At 36.4% G+C, this 22,467-nt stretch overlaps 2 protein-coding genes across 3 annotated transcripts; both read right to left on the reverse strand.

Moving 5' to 3' along the window:
- Positions 1-355: 355 nt before the first annotated feature.
- LOC107839918 (E3 ubiquitin-protein ligase RNF170) lies at positions 356-5,962 on the reverse strand. 2 transcript variants are annotated; one of them, XM_016683581.2, is made up of 5 exons: positions 4,544-5,962; positions 3,484-3,680; positions 1,725-1,835; positions 1,163-1,214; positions 356-782 (listed from the first exon to the last, which is right to left on the reverse strand). In XM_016683581.2, the coding sequence occupies exons 1-5, from the start codon at positions 4,710-4,712 to the stop codon at positions 643-645; spliced, it is 669 nt and encodes a 222-aa protein (XP_016539067.2). In that variant the 5' UTR covers positions 4,713-5,962; the 3' UTR covers positions 356-642. The 2 variants fall into 2 exon arrangements, with proteins under 2 accessions (XP_016539067.2, XP_016539068.2); XM_016683582.2 differs by lacking the exon at positions 1,163-1,214 and having other exon boundaries at positions 4,544-4,989.
- A 5-nt stretch (positions 5,963-5,967) lies between these two features.
- LOC107839917 (ATP-dependent DNA helicase Q-like 4A) lies at positions 5,968-22,013 on the reverse strand (the record flags this gene model as incomplete). The annotated part of the gene is given in 24 exon segments (XM_047394865.1): positions 5,968-6,677; positions 6,753-6,830; positions 7,649-7,743; positions 7,846-7,978; positions 9,494-9,549; positions 9,698-9,859; positions 9,945-10,025; positions 10,145-10,303; positions 10,383-10,511; positions 10,631-10,699; positions 10,810-10,880; positions 10,955-11,078; positions 11,842-11,977; positions 12,063-12,214; positions 12,299-12,419; positions 17,193-17,320; positions 17,404-17,490; positions 18,993-19,124; positions 19,197-19,596; positions 19,741-19,871; positions 19,962-20,132; positions 20,534-20,959; positions 21,247-21,295; positions 21,840-22,013. Coding segments are annotated over 24 exon segments (3,549 nt in total). The 3' UTR covers positions 5,968-6,367.
- Positions 22,014-22,467: the final 454 nt, after the last annotated feature.

Raw genomic sequence — 22,467 nt, forward strand, 5'->3', positions numbered from 1 at the left:
TTCTTAATGGGTGTTTCAAATTCATAAAAGTCAACTAATACGAAACTCTAAAAAGATTGCTATACTGGTCTTAATAATAAAGATATCTAGTTAATCTCAATTAGGAAACAGTCAAAATCATTTACATACTCCAACTTTGCTTTGATAAATTATCCCTACAACTTAAATGGTCAGAGTAATATGTTAGAATATATGAGTTTGCCAAGAAACAAAATTACTCAGGGTTTTGTATTATTTGGAACACGGCGAAAAGGCCATTTGTGCAATTATGCATAGCTCAAGCAACCGTCTTGGCTATTTTAAGCAAGCAGAAAATGAATATAAATCTAAAGAAGCAACATATATAAAAGAGGGGTAGCAGAAACTAGTGCTTTAATTATATATCATGTGATGCCACCTAGGCAATCTTGGATTACTAATCAGTGGAATAAAGGACGGCCTACTACGTTCGAATATGAACCAAAAGCATACTAATGCACCTTGTTAATTATAGATTTAAGACTAATATGACCTAACAGTGGGAGCAACCTTTAAAATAGCCTCCCATACAACCAAATTTTCTGCAAGGGGATCACTTTTCTCAAGTAAACAGACATTGAGATATATTCACAGCAAGGTTTCCCAGTAGGCTGGTATAGGCTTTCAATCAGGCTGTACCGGCAGAACAGCCAACTGTCTCACACGTCGACGAAGCATCCATCTACGGTATAGACCAGCCAAACAGCAAATGGCCACCAGAGCAATAGCGCAGATGTCGAACAATCTCCAGATACCCAGTCCTCCTACAAACAAGTAATGTATCAGCTTAAATTCAAAATGCATCTACATCCTATCAATGGCTTGCATAAAGAATGAAGACCCGGAAAGTACTAGAGAGAAATGAGAACATGTTGTCTATAGACCAAACAAATTAACTTACTCTAGATATACTTTCTCGTGTTATCACCATAGTCTACTCTATTATGTTGCATCCTAAAGATCAGTATGACCATATATTAACTGTATAAATGAATCTATCAGCGGCCAATGGAAAGGACGAGATTCTTCAGTATATGATTATCATAACTGCAGATAACCATAACGCCTAACATGCAATGCCTTCCAACTAATAAAAGCTGCAATACAAATCTTATTCTCTAATTGTGTATGACAAGTAGAATACCAGTAGGAATGAACTGAAATTCGCAGCTGCAGTAGATCCAACTCAATAACAACTGCAGTAAACATAAAGAATTTACTTGAGGCAACCAATTGCGAAGAAAGCAGCTAAACTAAAGCATTAACAATTAGAAAAATGGACGATTTACAGTATAATTACTTCGTAAAACAAGAAGCAATGTTCAATAAGATAAGTGGCCGTAAGGTTTTGCATAATACAGTACTTAAGTTCCCAATAGACATAATATTCCAGGGATTCTCCATATCACCGACAAATTTGCAGAGGAATTCTACCAAAATTGTCCTAAGATACTTCCTGAGAGCCTATGCTTCACCCAGAGCAGAGCACGTTCAAGGAATATGGACTATTTTCTCTCATAACGCAGGGTAACTAAGTAATCATAATAATAAAAAAGAGCAACGAGATTGCATGGTAACTCAAATCTCCCCCATTTTTAGACCCCCACAGCACTTAAATAAATATGCAGAGACCATTCCCAACTAATGTTGGAACAAAAATCCAGAAATTATTGGAAGATCCCAATTTACTCTTTAAAAAAACTTACTGCAAGAATGCGCATCAAGTAATAGTTTAACCGAACTTGATCAGGATCCATCAGTGTGTCCATCAGTGCTTGGAGAATTCTCCGAGTTAAAAGTGGTAGAGCTAGTACCTTCTGCGGGAAAGAGAAAGAGAACACATATAATCAGAAACAAATTATTCTGACGTTTTAAAATGAAACAAGAATCAGTTTGCTTCACTTCATCAATGAGTTGTTTCGGTAATAGTAAAACTCCACCCCTAACCCCCTTCCCCAGAAAAAAAAACACTAATGGCACTTGCTCTTCTAAAATTGTACTTCCATGAAGAACTAGGTTTCTTATACTCTATCAAAAGAACTAGATTTCTTATATACTTCATTCATTCTCTTTTTCTCTCATGATCTAATATCAGAAGATAAAAGTCAGAGAGACTTTCCTACTGAAGAATCCTCCACGTGTCCCTCTATTAGGACAAATTCACCTTTAAAGGCTAGCTCCTCCAAGACCTAAAATCATTGTTCAGGTAGTCTTATCTTCTCAGTGCACTCAAGAAACAAATTAAATAGTGTTCTAACATTATACAACTAAGCATAAAATTACATAGCAGCTATGGCAGTGAAGAAAGGTCAGTGACAATATTTCATGAGGCACAAAATGCAAGGTGCAGCACCCAAACATTAACCTATTGTCAAAAAATTACATTATTCACCAGTGCTAGTAAACAAACTTGCATCAGAGGTAAGATATACTTGTGATATGCTTCACTTATACTCAAGATACTTGTACTAGGCACCAAGAATAATGCAACAACCATGTAGCTAGAGTAGCTCTTTTGGAGTTGAGACCAGAAAGACTTGGGAGTTGTCTGCATCAGATCTCTCCCTTTTTGCTAAATGCCACTGTACCGCATCAGAAAGAAGGGGCATCAGACTAACAAGGTTGATTCAGTTACGACCTTTTATTTGTGTCACTTCCCGATTGCTTATTACCTCTTCTGCTGACTCACAATAGTTAAATCCGCACCACATTCAAGCAGAATTTCTAAGATGCACCTCCTTGTATCTAATTAAAACCAGGGTAATGCTACATAAGTTCCTATCATATCATGCGATTATTTCATATAACAGGGAAAGAAAAACAGAGAGGTTGGTACATAAAAGGATGAAGACATCACTAAAGGAGACATTACTGAAGGAGACATCACTAAAGGAGACATTACTGAAGGAGACATCACTAAAGGAGACATTACTGAAGGAAATATCACTAAAATATACAGCAAATGTTGTTTAAGGGTCATGAATGCCATTGTTCATCTATTACAGAATGGCAAAATAGTTGAATTCAAGTTAGCATCTTTTGCATCATAGATCTTAAATCAACAAAGTTGTTCTCCTTGTGAGCTTTAGATATGTGGACGGAACCTAATTAGATACAAATCCAACAATATAATACAACTCATGTTTATCATGTAGAAGAGTCTAAAATTAAATCTTGCGTCTTATTTGAACTTGTACAAAGCAAAAGATTTCAGTATAAACCAAACATCATTATGTAATCTACGCCACGCAGTAGACCATCACAAAACAATAAATATATATAAATATTTATTGTGAATCCATTTATTAAACTGTATATTGATTTTAAGTTGTTGTGGGAACCCATAATCATCAAATTCTAGACCCCTCCACCCCACATATGAAAAAGTAAGAGGTATACATTAGAATTTAGAAATGCACAACCGAGAAGCATTGCAAGAATGGAGTTCTAAGATAGCAACCTTACCAGAAAAAAACCATAAGCACCACCAATGTAGAGGTGATTGTACCGCCTAATCTTTTTAAGTAGTTCGACTACATCCTCTTCCTGTTGTATAAGTAATGATGCCTCCGGTACCAATTTATTTATGAGGCAACAGCATATAGGGCACTTGCATCGTCGTAGTGTTGATCTGTAGTACCACAGCTGCAATATGCAACTTGCTGCAAAGCAAGGGAAAAGCAGGGGCAAGGAAATCATACTCTACACAGGACTTACATACTTTACGTGTGAGAATTGTGCGTGCACACACAGAACTTTTACCAATCAATAGATGGTCATAGCATAACTAACTGAAATCTCATTTCTTGAGCCAATCTGGAGCAAGTTCTAAGTTAGGTTAGTTGCAATACAAAAGAAAAAGTGAGAGTAGTTAAAAATGTTTTCTCCAATAAGAATTTTTTCAAAAAAAACGGAAACACCCCGAAAATCGTAGCTGCTCTTTATCATTTTCTTTTATAAATCTCTCAACATTTACACTACATCACTTGTTTTAACCGTTAACCCCTAAACACTGAAATATTTAGGAAAGAAAATATAGTCAATTCGTCATACCCTGGATCTACTATTGTCAAACTCGTTATAACACCATTTCACTATAGTAAATTTCAAGTACGAATATCTAAAAGTAAAAGTTTGTATTTAAATAATGTCTATCAGTTACGGTCATAACTCACGAGGAAAGACTACTGGTGTTTTTTTTTTTTCTTTAAACCTTCATATCCTTTCTAATTTTTTGGTTACATTAGTTAACAAATACATTCCTTCTCCTTGATACACAAAATTATTAGATTAATTTTTTGCTAACTTTAATTTATACACGTCAAACACCAGTATACATATATAAAAGCACCTCACTACAACAACCATGAAAGTTTTCACCTTGCTCAACTAAAGACTGAGGCGAATATTTTCCCAACTACAACATCTACTCGAAAAATTTAAGTAGCAAAAAGCACGGTAAATATTCTGAGAAGAAAAGCAAAGAGGAGGTAGTAGTAGTAAGTAAAGGTAGAAAGATGAGTACCACAAAACCAGTGACCACAGTTGGTTTTGCAAGGAATGGTGAAATTGCCAAAGCAAATGGGACAACAGTCATCCTCTGGTGGCTTTTCGCTTTCATTTGTTCTCTTTACACCTTCTTCTTCTTCCTCCTTCATCGAGCTAGAAATGCTAGGGTTTTTCATGATCCTCATAGTTTTTTTCACACAATGAAATGTGCTACACTCAGCTCATCACATACACCCCCTTAACTTGAGTTTTTGCTCTTTAATTTCATCAACACTCGCAACCAAAAAAAAAAAAAAATTATTTATTTTTGGTTGAAAAAGCAGAGTGAGGTGGAGAAGGAGAGAGCAGTAATGAGAGTAGGTATATTGGAAAGAGAAAATGCAGAGGCCAGTCACCGTGATGATTTACTTACATGGCACGCAATGCTCTCGACACGTTGCTCCTTCCTTTTTTTCGATTGCCTGACAGAAAGTGGGACCCATGCTTTTTGTCTTATTCTTGCTTTTGGTTTCTCCTTGAAATTCCCTTTTTCTAAAAATAAAATATACTCCCTCCCTCCTTTTCACCTCTTCAAAAATTATCAAGATACACTAAAGCCCCATTTAGCCACAAAAGCATAATTTTCTCGACTTGGAAAAAGAGTTGAAGTTGAAATTGTATCTGACTATGAATATAAATTAAAGTTATTTTTAAAATTTTATGAGAGAAGTATAAATAAAAAATATAAAAATAAGTTTTTCTTATTTTTATTTTTTAAAATATAATTTTAAATTTTAAATTATATTTAAAATTTTCATGACCAAACACCATGATTTTCACTTTTTACACTAAATCGAAATAATTTTAAAAAAAAGGTAAAAAGAATACTATGACCAAACGGCTACTAAAGCTTTAATCATATGCGAAATCACGAGAAGAATCAGAACTTAAAAACCGAATCTATTATATATAACTTTATCTTATCATTTTATTATATTATTTTCACAAATTACATACATGACCTCTTGATTATATAATAACAATTTTATTAGTTACTTTAAATTTTTTTAATAACTATTTTTTTTATTAAATAACTATATAAATGAGTAATAATAGGATTAGAATTAAAAGTGTTTTAGGATGTTATTAGAAAAGAACCTTAATAAATACATTTGTTATTCTTAAAAGTTGTGTCAGTTTAATAAAGCTCAAAAATCAAAATGAAGTAGCAGGAATATAATACGTACGAATTTGCGTGCATATCTTCAAACACGTGCTCGCGAGCAATTCGCCCATTCAAAATATCAAACAAAGCTAATTCTGATTGAAAGGTATGGCCATGTTGGTTCCATCCCTACTGAATTACTACCATTTATTTCTCATGACCAACATTACAAAGATTGTGATTTCTATTCTTCTAATTTATTTTTAAAAAAAAAAAAAAATTAAAAAAATACTGTACACGAGCCAACTGGTCAACATTACATTACAGCTTTAGTTAAGGACAAAATATTAAGATTCAACGACATTTAAATGCAGCTAAGAGAAAAGCAGGATACAAAAAGCCCTGATGAATCCAACCAGTTAAGAGAAAAGAGAATTATTATATTTGCAGTGGGACGAGTGATGACGACATCACTTCACAACAGGATTAATTAAGCATATCACAGTAGATGGAACTTTAGTCTTGTTCCAGCAGCTTTGTTAACAAATGAACTTTTCACCCCAATTAATTGAAAACAGTGTGGTGATGATAAACTTTTCACCCATGGAAACTATGATGCTAACTCTGAACCATACTACCTGATATTGATCATGAAATTCTTCTTCCATTCTGATCAACTTTTGAAATAGGAAGTGTTCACTGAGGCATCATATTCTCATCGAAATCAATGTCACCGTCCATAAATTCATCAAAATATCTGGGATCGCTATAGTCAATAACCTCAGCATGTTTCTTCAACACCCTTTTCTTAGTACATACAGTGTTCTCAGTGAAGTAGTCTTCATCTTTGGAGATCCCGTTTCGTACATTGATGGAATTTCTCCTCTTTTTACCTGAATCAGTAGTGTCATTGCCGCTGCTACTCATCTTAGCTGACTTATTGTGAGCCCTGATGGTAGCTTCAATGGTTTCCAACACTCTATCTCCATACTTGGTGATTTTTACCCTAAATTACACCATCAAGCTCATTAAACATGAGGAACTATGGATGAAAACATGCCTAACTTATTCTCTAACTTACTTGCCAATGCCATTGATGTCGAGTAGCTCATCAATAGTTCTAGGTACTTTCCGGCCAATCTCCTGCAGGCTAATATCTCTGAAAATTGACAAAAAGGAGAATCATTTTATCAGCTCCTGACAACATGAAAGAAGAGAAGTACAGAATGCAAGTCAAACAACTTAACTTTGTCTATGATAACGCATACATTTCTAAGCTATACAAAGTGTCAAATTTGTCTCCCTATGTATCTTTCAGAACAGAAAAATATTCAAATGAAGTATCATATAAGATGAGAATGGCAAACAAAAGGCTAACTTACTGAAAGCCCTCACAAAACCCAAATCTGAATCCAAAAATCTAAGAAATTTATTTTACACTAGAATGTTTAACTTTCCAAAAATCTAAGAAATTTATTTTACACTAGAATGTTTAACTTTATAGAGAAACAGAGTCCAGCATAACCTGCAAATAATTCATATATGTTGTAGGTTACTCTCCTCTTTTGATTAGTTAGAATAAGTTGTGCAAATATGCAACAAAGACCACCCGAATACAAAGCGCTCTAGCACAGAAGGCATATACACCAACTTTAAGAATACAGAACGTCTTCTACCAGATTTTATTCTATACCACAATATGCCAATCAAAAGCAATCCTTTTGAATGAGTTCTGAATTTTCTGTGCTTCTTTTATCAACTTTCTATACAATCCCATGGTTTAAGAGAACCAGATTGTAAGGCAGCGAAACAACAAGCTCACTTGTAGATCACATCTTTTAAAAGCCGGGAGGAATGCAAAAATTTGGCTTAAGTTCAACACTACTGCCCAAGTACTAGCAACAAGAAGATGCTTAATATCCTTTAAGATAAAAAATAAAAGAGAAGAAAATAAAAGAAATTTTAAAAGCCACTTACCCATATATATGGTGAGCCATGACACCCTCTCCAGCTTCCTTAATGATAACAGCCCGAAGTTTCCGAAGAGCTGTATACAGTTTCGCTGAAAGGACCTAAAATAAACAAAAAGAATAAGGTGTGGCACAAAAACTTATTGATAAAGAAAACACACCTACATCAAGGTGCTTGGATAGTCATATGAAGTCTGAACGTACTGGATCAAATGGAGGTTGAGGTACACTGGAAGGGTCTGCCCTTGGAGGACTCTGCTTTCCAGATGTTAGTGAACCTTTTGCTGGAGTGGCTTCAGATTTACCCAGTTTAGATGCCTTCACCGATGAAGGGAACCTGTAATAACATCAAGTAGATCATACTCCCTTGTGTTACATGTGACAATTTGAATAGGAACAGATGAAGATATTTGGTTTAGTTGCTTAGTATACAAGTAATCATAGGAAGCAGCACCCTTTGGAGACGGATTGTTCTATTTAATGTTTAGATTATTTGATGTGTTATCTAATGATTTCTCTTTTCAAACTTGTAGTGGTACAAAAAAAGTATAATTAGTAGTATAATTAGTAGTAACATGCTTGCCAAAATTTAGCAACTTCATCAAACCCGGGACTACACGTAGCACGTGGAAGAAGATAGAAAAAGACAATTTTCCCACCATCTAGCAGTCATTGTACATAGATTAACTGGACTCATGATAGTCAATCACCAAAAGACCAAATTACATCACAGACCGGGAAAAAGAGCAACCAAAATGGACGTGAATAAATTAGTCTTGATTGTAATAAATTATGATAAACCAGAATGACTTCACTAACCAGAACCCATCTTCATTATGGCACTAACTAGATATTTGGTTTGCACTACAACAACAAACCTAGTATATTCCCACAAAGTGGGGTCTGGGGAGGGTAAGATGTACGCAGTCCATACCACTACCCCCAAAGAAGTTGAGAGGTTGTTTCCGATAGACCCCCGACTCAAGACAGTGGACCATAGACCAAAAAAAAATAAAATAGCATGGACATTGATATGTAAAAGAGTAAAGACCCATTGATTGGCCTTATTCTACACTTAAGGAAAGCTCTTGGCCTCTGATGGTGAGGGCACCGACACACAGTGGGATGCAATACATTTTAAGCCCTTCAAATATACCCTCCCCTTCCATTGTATATGACACCATCTATACAGAGTTTAATATATTAATTAACTTGTGGTTGAAAAGTTAATTCACAGAAAACATCATATTGAAGTTTAAAAGTCGAATTGTTAAAATGAATTAGAATGTTGAATGCTGTGGAAATCTGACATCCCCAAGTTGAATCATAGTATGTTTTAGGACCGAACAACTACATGGAAAAATAAGATTGGAACACCGTGAGGACGTTATTATTCCTGGCCACAGTTTAACCAAATTTGGAAATCGGGGAAAAAGCCAAAAAAATTCAAGCTCAAAACTTTGATCATTCTGATAACCCATGTTTCTAATTACTCAATTACTTCAAATAGCACTCCCTCTATTTCAATCTGTTTGTCTTTACCTTTTAGTCCGTTTCAAAAATGTCTCTTTGATTTTTTGTCGACTCTTTAAATTTCAACTTTCCACATCCCATGTTTAGTATAAGATTAAAGAAAATTTTGATATATTCTACATATCTTTAGTTGAAGACCACAAAATCCAAAAGTCTTATTTACTTTCTTAAACTCCATGGCAAGTCAAAACCAGACAAACTGAAACAAGAGAGTAATAACTTTAACGTAATAGTAAGAAATGTGAAGAGAATTTGGTCACATCCAGTAACAAGGAAACAGATCACAAGCTAAATGTGAGCAACGAGAACGGAAGTGAACCTTAATCTCACAGTCTGACCACCAGCAAATAGATTGTAGGCCTTTGATTCATTCACCTGAATAAAGATAACATTTTCAGTTTCTTAGGAAACCCTGAAATGGTAGAGATTCAAAAGATGAACATCAGAGAAAAAGTAAAGACTAATTTTTTCACATATGATATCTGAAAGACTGTTTTTCTCTATTCTATCTTCAGTAAATTACCTTTAGGACTGATGAAACGGATCCATAAAGGTCACTCTTTTTAACATCCTCCACAAGAATATCTTCAGTAACAAGATGACGTAGTACGCGGGATGCTTCACCCTTGGCTAGATGCTTTCCAGCTCCATGCAGACGCAAGGACTCATGCCTGTGTTTCTTCACCTATATTTACATATAATAGAAAGGAGACCATATTAGCCAACGAGAAAAAAAGATAAGAAATGAGAAGTTAAATGTTAGGACATACATATTGACTCAAAGAACCCCTGTAGACTTCCAAAACATGCGCTGAAGAGAACTTTTGTCCTGTCATCTTCACCAATTCAACCTGAGATGGCAGGCAAGATATCAATGTTTACTAAAACCAGCAACAATCTAGTGTGTTTCAAGAAAGTGAATGTTTTTTGTCAAACACAGAATTGAAGAAAGAAACTAATTTTTCCTTACTAATTGCTTTGCAACTTCAGTGACGTCTTTCTCAATACAGCTGTGAGTTTTGCAGCAATTATCACATGTTTTTCTGCAGTTGGTAGATTCAAATTTCTCTCCAAAGTGAATAAGTTGAAGGAGACGACGACAATCAACATCATTCTCACAGTAACTGACCTGAAAAAAGTGTTGAAAGACTTGAGCAAACTAACATTACAACAGTGAAGATCTCAGTGACTTATGAACAATCACATGCCATTCTTAACAGATTTTCCATGTTTGTCTCAAGGATCCTCCCTGAAGCTGCCACATTTGAACGACCATATCCAGACCCAAAGGGACTCTGCTCTACGGTGCCTTGACTGATCATATGCTTGACACGTATCTATTGAAATTTAAAAAGAAATAGAAGATGTGTAATAGGAAATAGAGAAGTAGAGAAGGTCAACACTCATATAATACTTTGCTGACAGAAACAAGAAACATATTGAGACAGAGGCTCACATAATCACTATAACTGTAGTACAAAACACAAGAGGAAGGCAGACCATCTCTACCAGCACGACCACACTCCTATTGAACAATAACTGCAAAGTCAGTTCCATACTCCATTGAACTGAATTTAACAAACTAGCTGTTGGGAGAAGCAAATAAAGAACAAGAATTAAAGTTTTAGCAAATACCTGATGGTACCCTTCAATAGATTTTGGCAAAGAATGATGAATGACAAAACGAACATCTGGCTTGTTGATACCTGCATTCATCATGTTAACACTGATTTGTTAACAGCACATCAGCTGGAAAAAGCCACTTCAGTCTCAATCATACCCATTCCAAACGCAACAGTTGCACATATAATATTGATCTCATCCTTGCTCCACTGCTTCTGGATGTTAGCTCGTTGAGCACCATCCATGCTGCCATGATAAAATGCTGCTTTGTGTCCATATTCCTGCAATTGAACATTCCCATTAGACAATTATAAACTCCAAAAAAGAATTATCTGGATTAGACAAGAAAAGAGAAAGTGAAAAGGATCTTTTTTAGTCATCATCTATCTAGCTTTTAGAAAAAACAGTAGTGAATTTTACATGTAATTAAATCAAACAACCATAAGTTCCTTGAACATACTGTTCCATATGGAATAAAGGTTGAACTAAGTATTTGAGAAAGCACTGTCTGTTTATGTAAAAATGAAATAGATACTGTAAAAGATAAATTACTCCAGACAGCCCTAACTTATCACTAGAAGTTTAAAGTACCTGAAAATTAGAGCCACAGTCACAGTTTTCTAATTTATACAACAACAGCAACAACAACAATCCCAGTGTAATCCCACACAGTGGGGTCTGGGGAGGGTAAAATGTACGCAGTCCATACTACTACCTCCGGAGAGGTAGAAAGGTTGTTTCCGATTGACCCCCGGCTCAAGAAGTTTTCTAATTTATGATCATCATAATAAAATCAATGCAAGAATAAACAAAAACATTTCATCAATTGTAGATGCAAATCAATGAACTACCATTATGAAAGAAGAAGCTTTTAAAGGAAGAAGAGATTCCATAAGTTGATATCTAGATATTAACAAGTAACAACTCAAACTAGTTCATACTTATTCCCACATCACAAGAGAAGCGAATATAAACATCTTGTTTACGAAACCAACAATAAAGCAAGCAAGAAAGAAATAGAGTGACTTTATAAAGGTGAAAAACCTGCAGCTTTTCTGCGACTTTCTCACAATCCATTCTAGAAAGACAATAAATTATCCCACATTGATCAAAATGATTATCCTGTATAAAATTGCCAATGTCTTCCAAACACTTCTTTGTCTTTGGGACAATGGTATATCTGCAACATTGACAAATTTCCACAATGTATTTGTAAGGCCAAAAGTGTTAAGAGTACCACTACACTTTCAGAGTAATTTATTCACCTTAAATTTGGACGATTAAAGCTTTGTCGGAAAATAACGCAGTTGGCAAGACCAAGAGCCTGAACAACATCTTCCTTGACACTTAATGTAGCAGTAGCAGTCAAGGCCAGAACAGGCACAGTTGGAAACTTTTGCTTCAGGATACCTAGACCCTGAATGACAACTGAGAAGTTTAGCGTCCATCAAAATTACCCCAACATATATGACAGCACAAAAAATGCTTGCAAATACATTACCTGATAATCAGGCCTGAAATCATGTCCCCATTGGCTTACACAATGTGCTTCATCAATAACAATTCTAGCAAGTGATTCACGAGCATGTAGACTTTCCAAGTGTCTCAACAGAACATCACTTCTGCACTACCATACCAGTAATCTTTGAGTACTTCAAAATGTAGTTTGGTATTAAGGATAAATTTTGTACAGTAAAAAACACACTTTATGTTCCCTAGGACCATACAGAACAATTATGACTCTAGAAGGGTTTTTTTTTTTTTTTGAGTCAAGGTTAACTTTTGTATTCACAAAAAGCTCATCATCCAAAAAATGATGAGAGTAACTTTTACAATCCACATACTATGTGGGACATCCTCAAAGGGGACTGCAAAAACATAAAAGACTTAACAAGTTACCTATGAAATCAACTAGTGCTATTGTATCCTCCCCCAATTCTTGTTTACACCAAAAATACAATAAACTAAGGCAATTACTTCTGATCTTTTGCATACTGCTGCTTCTACCTACAAAGCATCTTGCGTTCCTCTCTTTCCATTAAGTCCACCAAACACATGCTGGGATGCTCATCCACCAGTCTTCATCAGATCCTCTCTTGCCAATTCCTTTCCAGCTGTTAAGGAACTCAAGGGTGGAACCTGGCATTACCCAACAAACCCGAACATGTTCCACAGGTTTACGGCTGTTCTACAGTGTAAGAATAGATTAGATGGCTATTGACCTCTACGTCTTGATCACACAAAAAACATCTTGAGCAGATCTCCAAACCTTTTCCCTGTAACATTTCATGGGTAAGACAAACTCTTCTAACCACCAACCAACTAAGGCAAACAACTTTTCATGGACTTCTGACTTTCCATATTTGCTCCAAAGGCCATTTAATTGTAGGAGAGAGGTTATTGTTTCTTCCTAAGTAGCATGATTTAACAGTGAAATTTCCTTTGCTAGGTAACCGCCAGACTAGTTTGTCCCCTCCACTAGTAATCCCTGGATACAGATTTAATATTTGCAAAAGACTAGCAATATCAACCACTTCCCAATCATTCATGTCTCTCCTGAATGCTAGATTCCATCTTTGAGGACTCCACACTTGTGACACTGAAAAATTTCTTTGTGAACTTAGGATATACAGATGGGGAAACAGATTTCTTCAATTATCCTCACCTATCCAATGTTCATTCCAGAAATTAGTTTTTGCTCCATCTCCCACTTTGAAAGAGATATTGATAAAGAGGTGATTCCATAACCTTCTGATGGATTTCCAAACACTACAACCAAAAGTACCCGTGACCTCCACTGTTGTCCATTGAGTTAGTAATTCATATTTCTCTGCAATAAATATTCTCCATAGGGCCAGATCCTCTGTACAGAATCTCCAGAGTCATTTTTGCAATAGACAATCATTCTGAATGCTAAGATTTTTAATACCCAGGCCCCTTTGGCTCCTGTTAAGCGTCAGGATGTCCCATTTCACCAAGTTATAACCCTTTTTCTTCTTGTTTCCTTGCCATAAGAAAGTCCTTCTAATCCTGTCGATCTTCTGCTCAATACTCTTAGGTATTGGGAACAAACTCATCATATAAGTAGGGAGGGCATCCATCACAGACTTTATAAGTGTCAACCTGCCCCCCAAAGATAGATACTGACTTTTCCACCTAGCTAACTTCTTGTCACATCTCGCTAACACTTCACTCCAAATTTGAAGCTCTTTGTTTTTTTACACCCAGAGGCATTCCTAAATACGTAGTAGGCAAAGAGGCTGTTTGGCAGCCTAGATTCTCAGCTAATAGATGCAAGTTGTCCACCTGGTCAACCAGAAGGATAGAGCTCTTAAGCCAATTAACATGTAGTCCCAAGATGCCTTCAAAGATGGTTAGAATGGCTCGTAAATGTCTAAATTGAGCTACATCTGCATCACAAAAAACTAATGAGTCGTTAGCATATAGTAGATGTTGATTTCCGTGGAACTTCCCCTGTTTGTTTGGGCACAGAAGCCCCTAATCCAACATTTGCTTTAGCTTTTCTGATCATGTGATCTAAACCCTTCATGTCTAAAAGAAAAAGAAAAGGTGATATGGGATAACCCTGTCTCAAGCCCCTCTGTGATAGGAAAAACCCTTCAGTATTGCCATTGATGATGAGGGAAAATTTTATATTGGATATGCGAAATCCTATCCACTTTATCCACTTAGTGCCAAATCCCATGTTAGTTATAGTTAGTACTTTGAGAAGAAAGGACCAGTTGACATGGTCATAAGCCTTCTCGATATCCAATTTGCATAGAATTCACGGGGTCTTCTGTCTCACTCTAGAATCCATCAACTCATTGGCCAACAGAGATGCATCTAGAATTTGCCTGGCTTTTAGGAAGGCCATCTGATGTTCATCAACCAGTTTATCCATAACAGTCTTCATCCTCTCAGTAAGAAGTTAAGAGATGATCTTCTACAATCCTCCTATCAAGCTGATTGGCCTGAAATCTTTGATTTCTTCCGCTCCTGGCTTCTTTGGAATTAATGCTATAAAGGTAGCGTTGAATGATTTTTCAAAGATTTCATTTTGATGGAAGTTCTGGATAGTAAGCATCAAATCATTCTTCAATTTACTCCAATATTCCTTGAAGAATTGCATAGTAAAACCATCTGGTCCCGGTGCTTTGTCACCGTCGCATTCGTTGACAATTTGGAGCACCTCTAGTTCAAAAAAAGGACTCTGTAGCTATTCTTGCTCCTCCTGAGTGACTTTAGGACAGTCCAGCAACTCAAAAGATAGTCTCCAATCTTCTGGCTCTGTATAAATCTTGTTATAGAACTCTATCATAGCCATTTTTATCCCTTCGGGATCTTTGATTTCCTCTCCTTGCACCACCAATCTATCGATTGAGTTATATCTTCTATGTGTTGAGGCCATTCTCTAGAGAATCTTGTGTCGTTATCCCCTTCTTTCAACCAAAGCACTCTAGATTTCTACCTCCATGTTGACTCTTCACTTTTAGCAAGGTCCTCCAACTCCACTAAAATTGTAGCTCTGATTATCATCTCATCTTCTGATTCTGCTATCTTGGATTAAGTCAAGCTCGGCCAATTCATTCAATGTTCTTTCTATTAATCAACTCCCCAAAAGTAGTTTTGCTCCATACTTTTTAAGTTTTTGCTTCAACATTTTTAATTTGAAGCTAAACTTGTAGTCTGGACATCCCTCTACCACAACTTCATTCCACCAACCCCTTACCAAATCACTAAAACCTTCCACCTTGAGCCGCTAGTTTTCGAATTTAAAGTTGGATCTTTTCTTCTCCCAGTTACCACACTCGAGCATAATAAGGTTGTAGTCGGAGATCACCCTTGACCTTTTGATAGCCAAGGAAAACTTAAAGAACAATTCATTTTTACACCAAACGACTTATTTAGCTAGGTATTAAATCGTGTCATTGTCGCAACACCAAAATCCTAATTTCTTTGTTGAGGCTCTATGAAATACAAGAAGAATGAACCAAGGAACTAACAGGTCGGTTTTGAGGGCCTGAGGCAGTGGCCACTCTGCACAATGTTGCACTTAGTTTAGCGTAAAATATAGTCCCCACCATCCTGATGGTTCCCAAACAAGTAAATCTTGTGGGTACCGGGTAGTGCAATTAAATTGCTGGGGTATAAACTTGTTCAAACTTCAAAGCAGTAAGGCCAGGTTTCAAGAAGTAGCACTATCCAAGTCATAGTAATTACAGATTGAGCAAGCACAATTCATTCATAGTGGCTTGTCCATCACACCTTCAGAAAGGCTTCAAGTTCTTCCTAAGGCCACATGATGTGCCTCCGAGTAAGGAACTTACTTTTCCTACTAGCACCTCACTGTTTTATAGTCTACTCACTATCCAAATGAAAAACGATCGATTATCTACCCAAGAAAATAGAGAGTCCCACATACGAGAAAAGGTCACAAATAGAGTTGATCCAAGTAACATTGCAAAGGCATAATGATAACAGGGTCGGGATATCCTCGCCCTCCAAACCAAAATAAAGATCAGCAGAGCAAATGAAGCCAGCTACATGATCCAGAATCAATATTCCATGGAAATTGGATACTGCTTATTATTGCTAAAGAAGCTGAATCTTTTACTTATGGATTTCCTGAAGAACATTTAAATGAGATTAAAAAAGTATTATCTAGGCGACTTTGGTACTTGAGAGAAGAATAGCAGTAGGCTTTTGAAAACCCTAAGGATATCAGAATAGATAGACGACTGTACATATTATGCACCATCTTGCTGCTCTTCAATGAAAAATATTTTAGGGTAGAGGTAGGCCGAAGAAGTATTGGAGGGGGGTGATTTGACATGACATGGAGCAGTTACAGTTTATGGAGGACATATGAAGGTGTAGAGGGCGCGTATTAGGGTAGAGGGTTAGTGGGTAGGAGTACGTTTATGATAGTAGGGAAGAGTGCTTTGTTTGCATTTGTGCCTGTAGTCTCTTGTTTGTGGTGTTTTGGCAATATCTATATTTTTCGAATAGATATTGTCTAGTATTATCTTATGGGTGTCTTGTTTTCTTTATTATCTAGCGGTGTGATATCCCTTGTTGTTTACTTTTATATTTTTTTGTTTGTTATATTACTATCTGTCCAGAGTCGGGGGTCTATCAGAAATAACCTCTCTACTTCATCTGACGTAGTGGTATGGACTGCGTACACTTTACCCTTCCCAAGCCCCACTTAATGGGAATACATTGGGTATGTTGTTGTTGTTGTATTAGAAAGAAAAAAGGTACAAAAATGAGCAGATACAACCTTTAGCAAGGAATTTCAAGATTTTTCTCGACTTCCTAAATATCAGACTCTTCATCAGAGAAGTTGACATAAATTTCAAATGTTACCAAATGAAATTACGAGCACGCACTTGGCAACTTTTTCTGGGGTAACAAATAAAAATTTGTATTTGCAACCATCTGAATTGAGCTCTCGAAGTATCTCCTGTTGCTCAGTCCACTCCATGTTGGAACTAAGATAAGCAGCTGGTATGTTAACCTGCAATGTAAACATACAAAACACAACATTAAGGTAGATTACTTAGAAGCAGATGAAGTTATTATGGTTTCAACCATCATTACCTGCAGCAAATGCATTATCTGATCTTGGATGAGCGAAACAAGAGGAGAAATAACCAAAGTAATCCCAGGACAAATAAGAGCAGGAAGCTGCAGGAAATAGGTCATGAATGTGAGAGTCCCCGCAGCGAAAAGTTCAAGTATAAATCCCAGTACACAATAGGTTGAATCTCCATATGACGAAACAAATTGTATGCTTACAGCATAGGCTAGTATAATAAGATATGTACAACAGTAAACTGGAGCTCCAAAAAACTATCTTTTGAAGTAGTTATATTGGAATAGCAGCAATAACAGAGTCCACATTTTGGGTAGAAATTGGCAAGAGAAAGAAGAATGTAGATATCAATAGTAGAGCCACCAGGACAATAAAACTTTCTAACAGAAGATAGCTAAATTCCATAATAATTGTGCACTTTTTCTACTTGATGCATTTAATAGGCATAACAGTTCATGAAAAAAGATCTACTCAAACACCGTTTTAGATAACTAAGCCAAGCTTGGCAAGAACACTTTTCACAAACATTTCTTAATTTCTTTGTATACACGCTTTACAACATGCAGAGGGGCATATCATCATCAAAAGGGGGAATTTCCCCTAATTTAACTCTCAAAAGCATGACTCCATGGCTTCACCTTTCTTTAACTCCACATAGGCAAGGACCCACCTACCCCTGTTGTGGATGGCTTCCACTAGACATTCTCTAGCCTCATCATGGTTGTATACTTCTCCCCTAGCAGTCACGAGGGTTTCAGGGAAGCAAAACACTGACGGAAACATCTTGCACCTTCCATCCTCATCAGGCTTCAATAATTCTCCTAGCCATCCCTCTTTCCATTGTAGGGCTAAATCCATTAAAGAGACTGAACAAATAATTTGTACTTTGTAAATATAGGACTATATGAGTTCTTCAGCTGTGAACTACATATGTGTGTGTTAGAATCTGTAAATTTTCTGATACTTCTCTAGGGAAATAGGTACAATTTCATTAGGAATAGTTTTACTAAAACACAGTAGGTTACAAACTTCAAAGAATGGTTGATTCCAAGTAGTGCGGAAAATTTTAGGGACGATTTTGATCAATGAAATTCAAGCAAGTGAGCTCCAGAACAGGCTGAGCTTGAACATCAAAACAAGGGTGAAGTTTTAGTTGTGAACAGCTCTAAACACATTCATACAAGCACTCATAGAGCTAGCGGAATAACAACTTTTGTAGGAAATATAGAATGAGCACCTCATGTGGTAGAAGAAATACTTTTGTCATTTGCAGTGACAATGGAAGAAAATTCAACAATTGATGCTATAATGTGATAACCTTTAAGCCCATTATCGACAACTGGTTAAGTGGTAGATATCAACAAGGAGTTTCTGTACAATCTGATAGCTTATTAGAAAAATGAACCCAGAAGTGACCATAGCTAAGAAGGGTTGATGATTCTTCTATTGTTTAATCACCTTCTGAAATTGGTACCAAGTAACCCTCTAAATTTATAATTGTACCAGATAATAGCATCTTAAACATATTACATTTGCTTCACGTTATAATCACCACTGGGAAAGGCCTCAAAATGCATAAAGTTGAATGTCTCACCTGATATGTCAAGCTCTTGCCTCCTCCTGTTGGCATCAAAACAAATACATCATGTCCGCTGATTGTTGCATTTATCACCTCTCTTTGATTAGGACGAAAAGAGTGATTTCCGAATACTTTTTTGTTATTGGCCTGACAATTGAAAATGTGTTCAAATTCAACTCCAGAAACATCTCATTCTTGCAAACATATTTAAATACACACCTCAAGCTTCTTTGTCCAAGGGAAATCTCGGCTACTCCACTTCTTGTCATTTGAACCATCAACATAGTTAACTTCAAGATACTTTGGGATGTATGGTTCTCTTTCCACTGGGGCTGTTGAAGGACCATATCCCCCAGTCACATCAAATGAAAGTGATGATGAATTCCAGTTGTCAAAGTGACTAGGCTCGTTATATCCACTAAACTGTGTGTCGAGTCTCGTAGGATTAATCCTGGAAGGGAATGAAGAAGGTGTTTCATACTGAAAGGCAGAAGGTGTTTCATGCTGAAAGGCAGATGTCAGTGTGGTAGCAGAACACTGTGACATCTTTCTTTCTTCATTGCCTGATACAGTTTGAAGAAATTTTTCAAGGTGCTGAATTTGCTGCTTCAGCTGTGACCTGAGGGTATGCAAACACAACTAGTTATAAGCTTCAATATTATCCAAAACATTTTTCAAGGAAGAACAAATTTGCAGCACATACAAGCCATAGTAAGAGAAATATCAAAGCAGAAACAGAAAAGAATACTACAGGAGAACATACCTTTCTTGGCGAAGCATTTCAACCTGTTCTGAACTCAGTTCTGAAACATTGTCAAGAAGATCATTTGAAATCTCAATTAACTTATCCTTCATCTCTTGTAAATGATCCAAGGCTCCAGGGCAATGTCCTAGCTGTATTAATTGCAAAAATCAAGCGTCAGAGTTAAGAAAAAATCAGCAACTTTGAAACAAACATGATTGAGGCACGGAAACATTTATTACCTTCAGCCCATGGTTGCAGTTTATGGACAATTCCGGTGGCAAATTTTTCTCCCCAGGTCCACGCAAACTTTGAGAATTTGTAACTGGAGTAGTTGGTGGAAATCTAGAGACAGAATGCCGTGGCGTGCAGTTGGTCTGATAGTGTTCTACTATTTGGTCAACATCAATATTCTGAAAAAGGAATATAGCATAAGTTCCTAACTGACTATAAATCCCAGATAGAGACAAATTATGAGGGAAAATGGTCGAAGTGACAAACATATATAAGTGATTAATATGAACATTTCATCCTTTACTGCATAAAACAGTAAATAATTGACAGTAGTAATTAGTGCGGACTATTGATTGTTTTTTCTCCTTTTATTTTCTTTTTCTATTTTAGGTATGGCATTACTTTAAAAGAAGCAAGGTAAAGATCACTTGTTTTGGTCTCTTACTCAAACGATCAGTATATTCAAACTGGATCAAGTCTGCAATTCCTAGTTTCAAAAGTCAACAACCAATAATGTGATATATCCTAGGGAAAGTGGGAAGTCTTTTCTGTAATATGCTTAAGCGAAACCAAAAATTACCAGAAGAATGTCATCTTCTTCAGTTCCTTCAGCACAAGTGGAATACGACTCCCGAGTCTTGCTTACACCAATTGCATGACTGCTGGATACATCCCCTATGCCTCGAGCATGAGAAATATTAGCCACTGAAGTGTCTACTCCACTCTGTCTGTTCACAAAATTCCCTGATTCTGCTGCACCACTTGAATTTGGTGGAAAACAATTTCCCGCAAACCTTGTCGAGTCAGTGTTTTCACCATTCTCACCAACACCTCGATGCACTGGCCTGCACCTTGCAGGAGCAGAGTTTCCATCAGATGCACGCTGGATCTGTGTGTGATGAGAGTGTTGTGAAAAAGTATTGGTATCTTTGGTTAGTGGTAGAGTTTTCCCTGGTTTAGTGTAACTCTTGGGAGACAACTTGAGGCTGGTTAAAAGCTTCCAAGCCTGCAAGAATTGGTGATCCAATATGAAAAGTGTTTCTTTTAGCTGACCAAACAAAGATGCACGACCCAAACACAATTAAAAATTTCCTTCAACTTTTTATGCAAGGATCCCTTGAAAATGAGATCATGAAGCTAGTGCCTACATAAATCCATTCTATAAGTTTTACCACAAATAAAAAGTAAAAATTAATATTAGTCTCTCAATTAGTAATGGTCTAACAGATGTATTAAGCGCTGTCATGAATGAAATGGTTGGAGGATCACAATATATTGCAGACCCAAATGCACCTTTTCGGCTTCCAATTTAGTTACACTTCTGATTTGACAAGCCATTGACCTACAAAAATGACAATAGGCAATAGAATAAGAATACAAGCATCCATTAACTGATAAAGAATCGTAGAACATAGATACAAAATTAGCTTTCGGGTAGGACCAAAAAATAATAATAAACAACAGTACCAAGAAAAGAAAAAAAAGGAGAAAATTCCCCAGGAATTTGCTGAGTGATAACCTGATGATGGATTTTAGTACGTTCAATAGAATGTGGCGATGCTTTACAGTTTCTGTCAACTACTCTCCGTGATTACTTATCTTGAGAATGAAACTTTTTTGTGAGCTAGCATTAAGAACATTCAGCACAGTAAACCTTACTTGCCCTAAAATTTTTGCATGTATAGTACAGGTGGAAATTTGGAAACACTGAAAGCAATATGACTATAGACTATAGTTGCATGATTACAATTTAAAGTTCAGCCACCCGATGGTTGACATGTCGTATGCATCAATCATGTACAGAAGTTATCTGCTTTGAAAGGTTTGAGTATAAAATATGTGCAATCCTAAAAGAAAACAAATCAGGTAATGATAGAGTGACACACCTGGCATTCATTTCTTCTCTGGCACAAGGTCTTTGTGTCGGTAGAGAGAAAAGAATGTTCGAACTCAAGAACTTATCTTGGCATGAAAAATTATCATGTGCAGCAGCATGCTGCGTCCAGTTGACTTTAGGAAGCTTATCTTTAGACATGGAACCTCCAGCTGAATTAACCGCCCTGCATAGAACATCCAATTTTTAAGCATGAATAAGCAGCTCCAGCAAACTTCAAGAAACAAAAAAGAAAAGAAGAAAGAAACACACATGAGCACATAAACTACAAGACAGTAGCCTTGTCTGTGCCTTGGGACATGAATTAACATAATCTATTTGTCTAATGATCTAGCTCACTGAAAACCAAAACCACATATAATATAATAACCTGTAAATGCCACCAAATTGTCGAGGAGAGGAACATGAAAAATGACTCTGTAACCAGCTGATTAAGGAAACAATTACTCCCTCCATTTCAATATGTTTGTCTTAATTTCCTTTACAGTCCGTTTCAAAAAGAATATTCATTTCCTTTTTTGACAACTCTTTAATTACAACTACATGAAAAGTTTAAGACCACAAAATTAAAGAATGTTTATGGTACATTCTAAACATTTTAGTTTAAGACCATCAAATTC

This window comes from Capsicum annuum, chromosome 8 (genome assembly GCF_002878395.1).
Source record: "Capsicum annuum cultivar UCD-10X-F1 chromosome 8, UCD10Xv1.1, whole genome shotgun sequence".
NCBI lineage: Eukaryota > Viridiplantae > Streptophyta > Magnoliopsida > Solanales > Solanaceae > Capsicum > Capsicum annuum.

Coding starts and splice junctions, on each gene's coding strand:
- LOC107839918 (XM_016683581.2), bottom strand. CDS start 4,712: ATGAGGATCATGAAAAACCCTAGCATTTCTAGCTCGATGAAGGAGGAA. Junction 3,681..4,543: donor CTGTGGTCACTGGTTTTGTG/GTACTCATCTTT, acceptor CTTGCTTTGCAG/CAAGTTGCATATTGCAGCTG. Junction 783..1,162: donor ATTTCAGTTCATTCCTACTG/GTATTCTACTTG, acceptor ACTTGTTTGTAG/GAGGACTGGGTATCTGGAGA.